A 14,810-nucleotide genomic window follows, 5' to 3' on the forward strand; every position below is an offset into this window, starting at 1 on the left:
ACCATGAGTTTTGTACATAATTCGTTCCAGAAGGCTGTTCAAGTGCCATTACCAAACGAATTTGTTCCCATAAGGAATAATGTAAATTAGATTAGTCCATTTCAGACCCCCAAAAATACACTTACAAAAGCACTTACAATAATACACTTACATAATTGTTCGAGTTGGTAGCTGTACAAAACTTGGGGTACCACTGTATTTACATAAAAATTAGAAAATATTAAAGTGGTAGTAAATGTTATTTTTTGTACAGTTTTCACAGGACTTTAAAACAGAAGTTTTCATGTACCCCATTGCTGTGAAGTGCAGCTCAGTGAGAAGCAGTGAAATTGCCTGCAACAAGTTTTTCCATCACCTTGCTTGAGTAATGTCACTTAAATGTCTTAATAACTCCTCAGTGTAGAGGCTGTATCAGAGATCTTATATTGGGTCATAAATACACTATCTTTACAATTGGGTCCACAGACCCTAAGATTTTAGGATGACTGGGAACTTTTAAGTGCAAATTTTTTTGACCAAGTTCCTCTTTGACTACAGGAATAAAATAATGCTTGAATTAATCAACAAACAGGACCATTGTCATCCATATTTCCTTGTTAGTCTGCCCAATAACAGGCAAGTAGATTTGTCTTGACTATTTAAAGCATGGAGATTCTCTGCAAGATAAATTAGCTTAGACTTGCACTTGAAATTACCTGTTGCATTTGCTGCACTTTTTTCTTGCTTGCTAATGTATGTTCTTGATGACATACACTTCCAAGATAGCCCTGGATCATCAGCATTAAATACTTGGAGGAGACTGTAATCATTTTCAGAAATAATTTGAACAAATCAGCAGAAAAACTTTCCACAGCAACTTGATCAGCTGACACATGCTCACCACTCAACCTTACACAGTGTATTATGAAACTTAATTGCACATTTTAAAATTTTGAAACCTTACAGCAATAAACATACAGTGTTACGGAGGCTCCTTCCTTCTCACACAGTTTTGTAGTACAATAGGGCTTTGTGCCTTTCATTTGAACACTAAGAGGAGGACCCCCTTACCTTGTTTTCTCTTTAATCTACACATTCGGTAACTTGTCTTATTTAGCTCACACAAGCCTGTTGGATGTTCAAGTCCCTAGCACTCTAAACCTTTTACCCCCTCCTTCCAACTCTTTCTGGGAAGACCCATTCCCCTCTGCATTTATATGCCCCTTCTTAACCACCCTATTCTGTTTCAGCCTCTCTAAATACCCAACCTACCTCAGCCCTGAATTCTCTGCATAATATTTACACCTCACATTGCTCTCACAAATGACATCTCCACTCCTTCCTGCCTCCTTTTCATTGCACCCTTTGAAGTCCATGCCTCATATGAATACAAAAGTGTTGGTACCACTATACTCTGGTTCATTGCCCCTCATGTCTCCATAAGTAAATATCTTTCTTTCCACAGATGTCTCAACACAGCATCTGCATTTTTTTACCCTTGTCTATTTTATGGTTCATTTCATATTTTAGAGACCTATCTTGTCAACATGTCCACTCCCAAATATCTGAATGCATTCAATTCTTGCATATTCCCTCCATACAATTTTATATTCAGTCTTTCATTGCCTAGACAACTTGATTCTATCATCACTATGCTCTTTTCTGTGTTCACTTTTAATTCCTGTCTTTTACACACTTTCCCAAATTCCTCCACCAAACTTTTCTACTTCTCTTCAAATTTTCCCAAAAGAACTGTGTCAGTTGCAAAGAACAACTGTGACAACTCTCAGTATATATCAGATTTATTATCTTTTAGTCCCATACTTTCCCCAACACTCTAGCATTCAGAGAAAAGCAATATCAAATATAACCCTCTTACTGTACTAACATTATTTAGATTGGGGGAATTGCACCTAGTGTAATTACCTCTTAATATTTAATGCCTATAATGCCTATTTTATCCACACTATTCAATCTCTCATAAGGACTATTTATTTTAATTGACACAAGCAGAGTTGACCTACAGTTAAAATGGTAATTTAAGCTGATAATGCGTGAAATAAATTCTCACTTCTCTTACATTGTTACCACATAAGACTGCTACCATCTTTTTTTACAGTTTTGTATGAAAATGTTTTGGTGTGAAGTTTTGAGGTTTAAGCTTAATGATAGCTTCATCCTGTACCAACCGGGAGTAAAGCTTTGAAACTAGACGAAGACCCTTGGATATTGTAGCTTAAATAATAAGGCAGAAGCAGTTTTGAGTTTTCTGACTCCTATAATAAGTGTTTATTTTAAAGTTTTCTGAAATTAAAACACTCATTCCTGGGGTTGCAGCGAGGCTGAAACCTAACTTGAAAAATAGTTTCTGGCAGGTCATGTTTCAAAATAAATTAGTACAGTGGACCCCCGCATAGCGAACTTAATCCGTGCAAGAGGGCTGGTGGTTATGCGAAATGTTCGCTATGCGAATTAATTTTCCCCATAAGAAATAATGGAAATAAAATTAATCCGTGCAAGACACCCAAAAGTATGAAAAAAATTTTTTTTTACCACAAAAAAATGTTAATTTTAGTACACACAAACTGAAAAAGGCATGCACAATTACATGACACTTACTTTTATTGAAGATCTGGTGATGATTGATGGGATGGGAGGAGGGGAGAGTGTTAGTGTTTAGAAGGGGAATCCCCTTCCATTAGGACTTGAGGTAGCAAGTCCTTTTCTGGGGTTACTTCCCTTCTTCTTTTAATGCCACTAGGACCAGCTTCAGAGTCACTGGACTTCTTTCGCACAACATATCTGTCCATAGTGGCCTGTACCTCTCGTTCCTTTATGATTTGTCTAAAGTGGTTCACAACAGTGTCATTGTAACAGTCACCAGCACGGCTTGCAATAGCTGTGTGAGGGTGATTTTCATCAAAAAAGGTTTGCACTTCAAGCCATTTTGCACACATTTCCTTAATCTTTGAAGTAGGCAATTCCTTCAATTTCTCTCTCCCCTCCTTTGAACCAGTTTCCCCAGGTCTGGCCTCTTGCTCTTGAAGTTGATCTATCAGCTCATCAGTGGTTAGTTCTTCATTGTCCTCCTCCACCAACTCTTCCACATCCTCCCCACTAACCTCCAACCCCAAGGACTTCCCCAATTCCACAATTGATTCCTCAACTGGTATACTACTCCTCTCAGGGTTAGCCTCAAACCCTTCAAAATCCCTTTTGTCTACACATTCTGGCCACAGTTTCTTCCAAGCAGAGTTCAAGGTTCTCTTAGTCACTCCCTCCCAAGCCTTACCTATAAGGTTTACACAACTGAGGATATTAAAGTGATCCTTCCAAAACTCTTTTAGAGTCAATCCAGTGTCTGTGGTCACTTCAAAGCACTTTTGAAACAGAGCTTTTGTGTACAGTTTCTTGAAGTTGGAAATGACCTGCTGGTCCATGGGCTGCAGGAGAGGAGTGGTATTAGGAGGCAAAAACTTCACCTTAATGAAGCTCATGTCCCCATAAAGTCGCTCTGCCACGTCTGTAGGATGACCAGGGGCATTGTCTAACACCAGGAGGCACTTAAGGTCTAATTTCTTTTCAGTTAGGTAATCTTTCACATTGGGGGCAAATGCATGGTGTAACCAGTTATAGAAAAATTCCCTAGTGACCCATGCCTTACTGTTTGCCCTCCACAGCACACACAAATTATCCTTGAGGACATTCTTTTGCCTGAACGCTCTGGGAGTTTCAGAGTGATACACTAATAAAGGCTTAACTTTGCAATCACCACTAGCATTGGCACACATCAACAAAGTAAGCCTGTCTTTCATAGGCTTATGTCCTGGGAGTGCCTTTTCCTCCTGAGTAATGTAGGTCCTGCTTGGCATTTTCTTCCAGAACAGGCCTGTTTCATCACAATTAAACACTTGTTCAGGTTCCAGTCCTTCAGTTTCTATGTACTCCTTGAATTCATGCACATATTTTTCAGCCGCTTTGTGGTCCGAACTGGCAGCCTCACCATGCCGTATCACACTATGGATGCCACTACGCTTCTTAAATCTCTCAAACCAACCTTTGCTGGCCTTAAATTCACTCACATCATCACTAGTTGCAGGCATTTTTTTAATTAAATCGTCATGCAACTTCCTAGCCTTTTCACATATGATCGCTTGAGAGACGCTATCTCCTGCTAGCTGTTTTTCATTTATCCACACCAATAAGAGTCTCTCAACATCTTCCATCACTTGCGATCTTTGTTTCGAAAACACAGTTAAACCTTTGGCAACAACAGCTTCCTTGATTGCCGTTTTCTTGCCCACAATAGAAGCGATGGTTGATTTTGGTTTCTTGTACAACCTGACCAGGTCGGTGATACGTACTCCACTTTCATACTATCAATGATCTCTTTCTTCATTTCAATGGGTATTCTTACCCTTTGAGGTGTAGGGTTGGCACTAGAAGCTTTCTTGGGGCCCATGGTCACTTATTTTCCACAAACAGCACCGAAAACACTGTAATAATACGAAATATTCCGAGTGTATGCTTGAATGTTACCGCGGAGGCTGGCTGGTAAACAATGGGACGGGCGGCACATGTGAGGCTGGCTGAGGGCGCACATTGGACGCGTCTTGGACGAAGGTCGCTGAGCGGGTTTTTGTCCACTATGCGGGGCAAAATTTTAGCGAACAAAGCGTTCGCTATGCGGATTGTTCGCTATGCAAGGCGTTCGCTATGTGGGGGTCCACTGTATTAGATGTTCTTAATTTGTGTTTCAGACTGTGGTGCAGTATCACGAGGCAGCGCGAAGGTATGGGGTAGTGGAAGTAGACAAGGCTTGCAAACAATGGCTGCTTCACAACCTACTGACTCAGGTGAGAACACACTGAGAAGTGCTGAGTGACATATTTTTAACCTTCTTGAATCACAAGGATAATGTGGTTGGCAAAAACAGTTTGATTGATCAGAAAGTTTGGCATTAGGTTGAGCTTAGAGAATAGAATCTTGAAGCCAGTCACAGACATTTCATGATGTCATGTGTAAAGGTAAGTGGCGGCCCAGCAAATTGAAATATGCTTTGCCACTTGCAGCTAACACTCTTTAACTTTGTTTTTTACTTCCTTTTGTAGAAATACTAATACAGTGGACCCCCGCATTACGATCAGCTCCCAACTCGACCAATTATGTAAGTGTATTTTTGTAAGTGCTTTTGTACGTGTATTTTTGGGGGTCTGAAACAGACTAATCTAATTCACAATATTCCTTATGGGAACAAATTCAGTCAGTAACGGCACCTGAACAGACTTCTGGAATGAAATAATATCGTAAGGCGGGGGTCCACTGTATAATAATAATTATTTCTTTTTTCAACTCAATGGCTATCTCCTGCTGAATGTCAGCAGGCTCTTTCTACTTTGAAAGGCAGAATACAACAATACAAGCATAACAAGGAATAGGGAAATAACAGGGCGCCATGAGAAAGTTTATAGAACTTTTTTAGGTAAGGAGAACTGGAAACTGTGTTGGCTATCCCATCTTTGGGAAGTTTTGTTTTGTCATTGGGACAAAATGTAAGTGATGACTTCTGCTACAGTTATAAAACTTTCTGAAATGTTTTACAGACAGAAACTTTATGGTTACTGAAGTACTTAACACTTCCTTCATTGTTACTGGAGCACCTAACAAAAAAAAATCCTTCGTAGTTACTAGGGCACCTAATACACTTTACTACAAAGTTACCTTCTCTTCTTAATTCTTGTAAACCCTAGAGACAATGGTAGAGTATTTAATGTTGATCTTAAATCTATCAATCTGCCTCCTAGTTTGGGAAGTATTCACCATCCCAGAAGCTCCTTTGCATTAAGGAAGCACTAGAGAACTTATCAAAAAATGATGAGGCATCAAATTACAAACTCTATGGAATAGCATAACTTACACATCCCAAACCAGGATGGATTTAGAGAAGGAAGATCATGTGTGTCACAGCTTCTAAACCACTACTGCATAAGGAAATTGAACATGTACCTCTGCCAAGTTCCAAATCATCCAGACTGTGATACATACATGGGCCAGTGAGCCACTGACAGTAACATCCTGGTTGATCAGGTAAGCACTAAACAAGCCTGGCTGCAAGAGTAGGAAATCTCAAAACCCTTCAGAGGTATATCATTCATTTATTAACTATCTTACCAGAAGTATATGGACATAATTTAAATGACCCTCTGAATTACATCTTCACTCATCCTTCAGAGTGTAGGTACTACACTTGCCACTTCCAGAACTGTTGTCTAATTAATCTTTATTGCCATAATTTTCTTTCATTAATTGCATTACCTTAGAGTAATTTTTTTTCTTTTTTTTTCAACAAACCGGCCATATCCCACCAAGGCAGGGTGGCCCAAAGAGAAAAATGAAAGTTTCTCTTCTTAGAGTAATTATAATTTATAATAACACTTTTGTGTCATTGTCATGTAATAGTACCAAGCCACTTCACCATTTTTTCACTTTATACTCTGCTGTGTATAAAAATAAGTAACACATTATGTTTATCCTCACAGGTTACTGAGCATCCTGCTACACTGCGACACATACCACCAGATTTACTCTATGAGTTACTGTCATCACCGCATCTTTATGTCATGCAGACAGAATTTAGTGTTTATGTCATGTTGAAGGTAGGACATTCCTATAATACAGTAAATGTAGTCATCATATAGTTAACATTGACTTTCATAATAGCTTGAAATCTTTGCAAAATCCTGTGTACCTATTCAAAATGTGAACATTTTTAGTCTTGACTCATCAGATTTCTGCTACAGTGTAATTAAACATTGCCTGTGTTCTTGTATCGTTGTCAAATTCTTGGTTAGTGTACAGTTTACCTGGAGAGAGTTCCGGGGGTCAATGCCCCCGTGGCCCGGTCTGTGACCAGGCCTCCTGGTGGATCAGAGCCTGATCAACCAGGCTGTTACTGCTGGCTGCACGCAATCCAACGTACGAGCCACAGCCCGGCTGGTCAGGTACCGACTTTAGGTGCTTGTCCAGTGCCTGCTTGAAGACAGCCAGGGGTCTATTGGTAATCCCCCTTATGTATGCTGGGAGGCAGTTGAACAGTCTTGGGCCCCTGACACTTATTGTATTGTCTCTTAACGTGCTAGTGATGAGGGAAATGTGGAGAAAAGTAAAAAAACATTTGGTATTGGAGATGTTAAGTGCTTGCAACATGCTGGGACAGTTGATTGATATTGGTCAGACAGGATGTCCCAAGTGCTGTATAAGAGTATAAAATTAGGATTTTTGCTATCTTTATTATTGTTTACCTTTGCTTTAACACAGGTAATATTGCATATGCTATATACAAGATTTTACTTAACTTAGCTCTCTTTTTGCTTCAACATGTTTTGTATCTTTTCCGAGTGTCAGTAATGATAACAATGGAATTTATATAATTTTAAGAAAACCTATTGATCACTTAATTTTTAATATGATGCTTCATCATCTAGGCTTGGGTGTTTCTACGTCTAAACCCTTCATGGGAAGGCTCACATGAAGAGGCATTTTTGGAGGCCCATAAATACTTCAGAAATCGAACAGGTGAGGAAACAACTTGAGGCAGTGACCCAAAAAAGGAACACTTTCACCATCATTCACTCTATCACTGTCTTGCCAGAGGTGTGCAGATACTGCAGTTCAGATGCTCCTTCAAACTGCAAATATCCCCACCCCTCCTTCAGAGTGCAGGCTCTCTACTTCCCACCTCCAGGACTCAAGTCCAGCTCATTGGTTACCAAATAAAACTAAAAGCAGAGCTTGTATGAAAGAAATGATGTTCCTTTTTGTTGTATTTATATATAATAAAAAGTGCCTAATTTTTTTAGTCACATTTAAATTTTTTGTTCCCTTATATATGCATCATTCATTTAACCTTGATATTTAACCATGCTGTTTGCCACCCATCTTTTGTCTGCAAATCTTCCATTTTTAGTAAGGTAGGTAGTAGGTTGGTAGACAGCAACCACCCAGGGAAGTACTACCGTCCTGCCAGATGACTGTGAAACAAAAACCTGTAACTGTTTTGCATGATGGTAGGATTGCTGGTTTCTTTTTCTGTCTCATAAACACGCTAAGATAACAGGGATATCTTGCTACTCCTACTTACACTTTGGTCACACTTCACAGACACGCACATGCATATATATATATACATACATCTAGGTTTTTCTCCTTTTTCTAAATAGCTCTTGTTCTTTTTTATTTCTTCTATTGTCCATGGGGAAGTGGAAAAGAATCTTTCCTCCGTAAGCCATGCGTGTCGTATGAGGCGACTAAAATGCCGGGAGCAATGGGCTAGTAACCCCTTCTCCTGTATACAATTACTAAAAAAGAGAAGAAGAAAAACTTTATAAAACTGGGTTGCTTAAATGTGCGTGGATGTAGTGCGGATGACAAGAAACAGATGATTGCTGATGTTATGAATGAAAAGAAGTTGGATGTCCTGGCCCTAAGCGAAACAAAGCTGAAGGGGGTAGGAGAGTTTCAGTGGGGGGAAATAAATGGGATTAAATCTGGAGTATCTGAGAGAGTTAGAGCAAAGGAAGGGGTAGCAGTAATGTTAAATGATCAGTTATGGAAGGAGAAAAGAGAATATGAATGTGTAAATTCAAGAATTATGTGGATTAAAGTAAAGGTTGGATGCGAGAAGTGGGTCATAATAAGCGTGTATGCACCTGGAGAAGAGAGGAATGCAGAGGAGAGAGAGAGATTTTGGGAGATGTTAAGTGAATGTATAGGAGCCTTTGAACCAAGTGAGAGAGTAATTGTGGTAGGGGACTTGAATGCTAAAGTAGGAGAAACTTTTAGAGAGGGTGTGGTAGGTAAGTTTGGGGTGCCAGGTGTAAATGATAATGGGAGCCCTTTGATTGAACTTTGTATAGAAAGGGGTTTAGTTATAGGTAATACATATTTTAAGAAAAAGAGGATAAATAAGTATACACGATATGATGTAGGGCGAAATGACAGTAGTTTGTTGGATTATGTATTGGTAGATAAAAGACTGTTGAGTAGACTTCAGGATGTACATGTTTATAGAGGGGCCACAGATATATCAGATCACTTTCTAGTTGTAGCTACACTGAGAGTAAAAGGTAGATGGGATACAAGGAGAATAGAAGCATCAGGGAAGAGAGAGGTGAAGGTTTATAAACTAAAAGAGGAGGCAGTTAGGGTAAGATATAAACAGCTATTGGAGGATAGATGGGCTAATGAGAGCATAGGCAATGGGGTCGAAGAGGTATGGGGTAGGTTTAAAAATGTAGTGTTAGAGTGTTCAGCAGAAGTTTGTGGTTACAGGAAAGTGGGTGCAGGAGGGAAGAGGAGCGATTGGTGGAATGATGATGTAAAGAGAGTAGTAAGGGAGAAAAAGTTAGCATATGAGAAGTTTTTACAAAGTAGAAGTGATGCAAGGAGGGAAGAGTATATGGAGAAAAAGAGAGAAGTTAAGAGAGTGGTGAAGCAATGTAAAAAGAGAGCAAATGAGAGAGTGGGTGAGATGTTATCAACAAATTTCGTTGAAAATAAGAAAAAGTTTTGGAGTGAGATTAACAAGTTAAGAAAGCCTAGAGAACAAATGGATTTGTCAGTTAAAAATAGGAGAGGAGAGTTATTAAATGGAGAGTTAGAGGTATTGGGAAGATGGAAGGAATATTTTGAGGAATTGTTAAATGTTGATGAAGATAGGGAAGCTGTGATTTCGTGTATAGGGCAAGGAGGAATAACATCTTGTAGGAGTGAGGAAGAGCCAGTTGTGAGTGTGGGGGAAGTTCGTGAGGCAGTAGGTAAAATGAAAGGGGGTAAGGCAGCCGGGATTGATGGGATAAAGATAGAAATGTTAAAAGCAGGTGGGGATATAGTTTTGGAGTGGTTGGTGCAATTATTTAATAAATGTATGGAAGAGGGTAAGGTACCTAGGGATTGGCAGAGAGCATGCATAGTTCCTTTGTATAAAGGCAAAGGGGATAAAAGAGAGTGCAAAAATTATAGGGGGATAAGTCTGTTGAGTGTACCTGGTAAAGTGTATGGTAGAGTTATAATTGAAAGAATTAAGAGTAAGACGGAGAATAGGATAGCAGATGAACAAGGAGGCTTTAGGAAAGGTAGGGGGTGTGTGGACCAGGTGTTTACAGTGAAACATATAAGTGAACAGTATTTAGATAAGGCTAAAGAGGTCTTTGTGGCATTTATGGATTTGGAAAAGGCGTATGACAGGGTGGATAGGGGGGCAATGTGGCAGATGTTGCAAGTGTATGGTGTAGGAGGTAGGTTACTGAAAGCAGTGAAGAGTTTTTACGAGGATAGTGAGGCTCAAGTTAGAGTATGTAGGAAAGAAGGAAATTTTTTCCCAGTAAAAGTAGGCCTTAGACAAGGATGTGTGATGTCACCGTGGTTGTTTAATATATTTATAGATGGGGTTGTAAGAGAAGTAAATGCGAGGGTCTCGGCAAGAGGCGTGGAGTTAAAAGATAAAGAATCACACACAAAGTGGGAGTTGTCACAGCTGCTCTTTGCTGATGACACTGTGCTCTTGGGAGATTCTGAAGAGAAGTTGCAGAGATTGGTGGATGAATTTGGTAGGGTGTGCAAAAGAAGAAAATTAAAGGTGAATACAGGAAAGAGTAAGGTTATGAGGATAACAAAAAGATTAGGTGATGAAAGATTGAATATCAGATTGGAGGGAGAGAGTATGGAGGAGGTGAACGTATTCAGATATTTGGGAGTGGACGTGTCAGCGGATGGGTCTATGAAAGATGAGGTGAATCATAGAATTGATGAGGGAAAAAGAGTGAGTGGTGCACTTAGGAGTCTGTGGAGACAAAGAACTTTGTCCTTGGAGGCAAAGAGGGGAATGTATGAGAGTATAGTTTTACCAACGCTCTTATATGGGTGTGAAGCGTGGGTGATGAATGTTGCAGCGAGGAGAAGGCTGGAGGCAGTGGAGATGTCATGTCTGAGGGCAATGTGTGGTGTGAATATAATGCAGAGAATTCGTAGTTTGGAAGTTAGGAGGAGGTGCGGGATTACCAAAACTGTTGTCCAGAGGGCTGAGGAAGGGTTGTTGAGGTGGTTCGGACATGTAGAGAGAATGGAGCGAAACAGAATGACTTCAAGAGTGTATCAGTCTGTAGTGGAAGGAAGGCGGGGTAGGGGTCGGCCTAGGAAAGGTTGGAGGGAGGGGGTAAAGGAGGTTTTGTGTGCGAGGGGCTTGGACTTCCAGCAGGCATGCGTGAGCGTGTTTGATAGGAGTGAATGGAGACAAATGGTTTTTAATACTTGACGTGCTGTTGGAGTGTGAGCAAAGTAACATTTATGAAGGGATTCAGGGAAACCGGCAGGCCGGACTTGAGTCCTGGAGATGGGAAGTACAGTGCCTGCACTCTGAAGGAGGGGTGTTAATGTTGCAGTTTAAAAACTGTAGTGTAAAGCACCCTTCTGGCAAGACAGTGATGGAGTGAATGATGGTGAAAGTTTTTCTTTTTCGGGCCACCCTGCCTTGGTGGGAATCGGCCGGTGTGATAATAAAAAAAAAAAAAAATAAATGTTTTAAATGCTGGACTTATCAGTTGATACTGTTCATTTAAGATACAAAGCAAGACACAATTCACAAATAACCCGCACATAGAAGAGAGGAGGTTACGACAATGTTTTGGTCCGACTTGGACCATTTACAAAGTCACACTAACTAAAAGGAGAGCACGATGGATATATATAGGCAGGAGGTGGTAGTAGTAGTAGTAGTGGTTGTAGTGGAGGGAAGGAAGTAGTAGTGGAGAGGTAGTAAGAGTAGGAGGGGGCCAGTCAAATACTAAGAAAGAGGAGCACTGCAAGGGAGCTAGGTGCCCACAGAGGGTAAGAGCAAGAACATCGAGGGGGGGGGGAAACAAATAAATAAATAAATAAAGAAAGGAACAACTACACAGGGCAGAAGAAAGACAACCCAAAGGAGAAAAAGGAAAGAGGAAAGGGGAAGAGGGAGAAGAAAACAGGAGGAATCAGGTTAGGTCACGAGTGTCCTGAAGTTTGGAACATTTTACAATGTAGTGGGAGAGGAAGGCATCTACAGAGACGAAGCCACGATTAAGATTCATACAAGGAAAATTGCGTATTAGGGAGGATTCAACCAGATGGCGACTGTTAAAGTTGGAAGTTGGGAAGACAGTTTTAGCAGAAGACCAGTCAATAGGATGGCTGTGATCTCTGACATGACAGAAAAGAGCATTGTTAGTGTCAGCAAGCATGACACTATTTTTGTGCTCCTTAAGTCTGTCAGAAAGAGATCGACCACTTTCTCCAAAGTATTGAAAAGGACAGGAGGAACAAGAAATAGAGTAGACACCAGAAGCATCTGTAGAGGGAGGAGAGGTATGAACGAGATTAGTGCGAAGAGTGTTAGTCTAATCTCGTTCATACCTCTCCTCCCTCTACAGATGCTCCTGGTGTCTATTCTATTTCTTGTTCCTCCTGTCCTCTTCAATATTTTGGAGAAACTGGCTGATCTCTTTCTGATAGACTTAAGGAGCACAAAAATAGTGTCATGCTTGCTGACACTAACAATGCTCTTTTCTGTCACATCAGAGATCACAGCCATCCTATTGACTGGTCTTCTGCTAAAACTGTCTTCCCTACTTCCAACTTTAAGCCGCCATCTGGTTGAATCCTCCCTAATACATAACTTTCCTTGTATGAATCTTAGTCGTGGCTTCGTCTCTGTAGATGCCTTCCTCTCCCACTACATTGTAAAATGTTCCAAATTTCAGAACACTCATGACCTAACCTGATTCCTCCTTTTTTCTTCTTCTCCCTCTTCCCCTTTCCTCTTTCCTTTTTCTTCTTTGGGTTGTCTTTCTTCTGCCCTGTGTAGTTGTTCCTTCTTTATTTATTTGTTTACCCCCTCGATGTTTTTGCTCTTACCCTCTGTGGGCACCTAGCTCCTTGCAGTGCTCCTCTTTCTTAGTATTTGACTGGCCCCTCCTACTCTTACTACCTCCCCACTACTACTTCCTTCCCTCCACTACAACCACTACTACCACCTCCTGCCTATATATACCCATCCTGCTCTCCTTTTAGTTAGTGTGACTTTGTAAATGGTCCAAGTCTGACCGAAACGTCGTCGTAAGCTCCTCTCTTTTATGTGCGGGTTATTTGTGTATTGTTCCATTCACGGTATTGTGCCTTTTTTGTTATTTATACAAAGCAAGGTTTCTCGGAACAAAATGGTATTATCAGCATCATTATGTGTTGCAGTCATATGCTGCCCTTGAGCAAGATCTCTTTGATGAGAAACATTTTGTCACAGAAAATTCTTGTGATAAACACTTATTATATTTTGCCAAGGTAAAAGACAGTACACTGAGAAATGCTCTTTTTTATTTATTTACAGATTCTGGTTGGTTTCTTGAAGAAGAGGGGAGAGAATTCTCTCTAGTTTTCTCTGCACTGAGACTTGTGTACCTTATTTACCACCACCTAGATGTTGAAATGTTGTACTCTGACCGCATCTTGCCTCCTTCATGGTTGACACCTGCTAGTATGCACCAGTGGTACAACATGCTCAGAATTGATCAAGGCAAAGACAAAGGGTGAGTTGATGGATATGTAGTTTTTCTGTATTTAATATTGCAGAATTAGGCCGGTCTGGATACCTATGCAGTTTTCCCTCATTACGACCCCAGTCTTTTTGACTACAGAACTACTCACACTTTTCTTCATTTCAGTCTTGCTTTCTCACTGCCAACCCTAGATTTCCTCATTATCAGACCTCCAGCAGACAGCAGTAATGAAGAAAAATATGTATGGGTTAGAAGGCAAAGTGATCAGGTATAACAAGCAAGACAAATATGATACTGCATGTATGTGAACTACATAAAAAAAGTGACATTGAACTACATAGATTGAGTAGAAACAGTTTGTTAAGACATTACTCTATTCCAATTAGGTTAATATCCATAAAGCATAAGTGGGACAAATATTATTTCAGTTTTGCTCCTTGTATATACTCTAGCAATTTTATTACTTGCTAGCTACTTTATTGCATAAAATAATGTATAAAATTTGATAATTTATGAAGGTTGTTTATTTATAGACCAAGTGAAATCTCTGAACAAGAATTTGACAAATCATGTACACGGTGTGGACGAGTGTTAGCCAACTCTGGACAGCACATTTGGAGATGGACAGGCTATAACTTTGGTCTCGATTTAGTTATGACTCATGATGGAGCCTCCCTGAGACTGAAACGCAACCACAGGACAGAAAACATTGCCAGCATCATTGCTCAACCTGGAACACGCAACATCATGTACAGGTAAATGGGTTTAAAGTACAATAACTAAGGCCTTCTTGACTATCAATGTATCCTTCATCACCTAGAATACTTCAGATAAAATTTTATTGAAGTATGACTTAAATGTATAAAAAAAAAAAAAAAAAAAAAAAAAAAGTGAATTATAAATGATATCTGTGATATTGGCAGTTTGGAGGGATATGTTGTGTATCTTTATATGTTTATGCTTCTAGACTGTTGTATTCTGAGCACCTCTGCAAAAACAGTGATAATGTGCGAGTGTGGTGAAAGTGTTGAATGATGATGAAAGTATTTTCTTTTTGGGGATTTTCTTTCTTTTTTGGGTCACCCTGCCTCGGTGGGAGACGGCCGACTTGTTGAAAAAAAAAAAAAAAAAAAAAAAAAAAATCTGTGATGTTTAAATGTGACAATTTATAATCTTATAAATTATAAATACCTCATCAGAGAAGGTAAAGGGTACTTCGAGCATAAGAATGATTGAAATTCTAAATAG

The 14,810-nt window shown here is 39.8% G+C and overlaps 1 protein-coding gene across 3 annotated transcripts in view; it reads left to right on the forward strand.

Annotated features, from left to right (window-relative positions):
- The window catches only part of gcl (germ cell-less), a 36,847-nt gene that overhangs the window by 16,800 nt on the left and 5,237 nt on the right, over positions 1-14,810 (forward strand). For all 3 annotated transcript variants that reach the window (XM_070099264.1, XM_070099263.1, XM_053799231.2), the window contains exons 6-10: positions 4,740-4,835; positions 6,519-6,635; positions 7,464-7,554; positions 13,394-13,592; positions 14,096-14,317. In XM_070099264.1, coding sequence (XP_069955365.1) covers positions 4,740-4,835; positions 6,519-6,635; positions 7,464-7,554; positions 13,394-13,592; positions 14,096-14,317 — 725 coding nt within the window. The remainder of the gene's footprint in view (positions 1-4,739; positions 4,836-6,518; positions 6,636-7,463; positions 7,555-13,393; positions 13,593-14,095; positions 14,318-14,810) is intronic.

Source organism: Cherax quadricarinatus, chromosome 66, assembly GCF_038502225.1.
Source record: "Cherax quadricarinatus isolate ZL_2023a chromosome 66, ASM3850222v1, whole genome shotgun sequence".
Taxonomy (NCBI): domain Eukaryota; kingdom Metazoa; phylum Arthropoda; class Malacostraca; order Decapoda; family Parastacidae; genus Cherax; species Cherax quadricarinatus.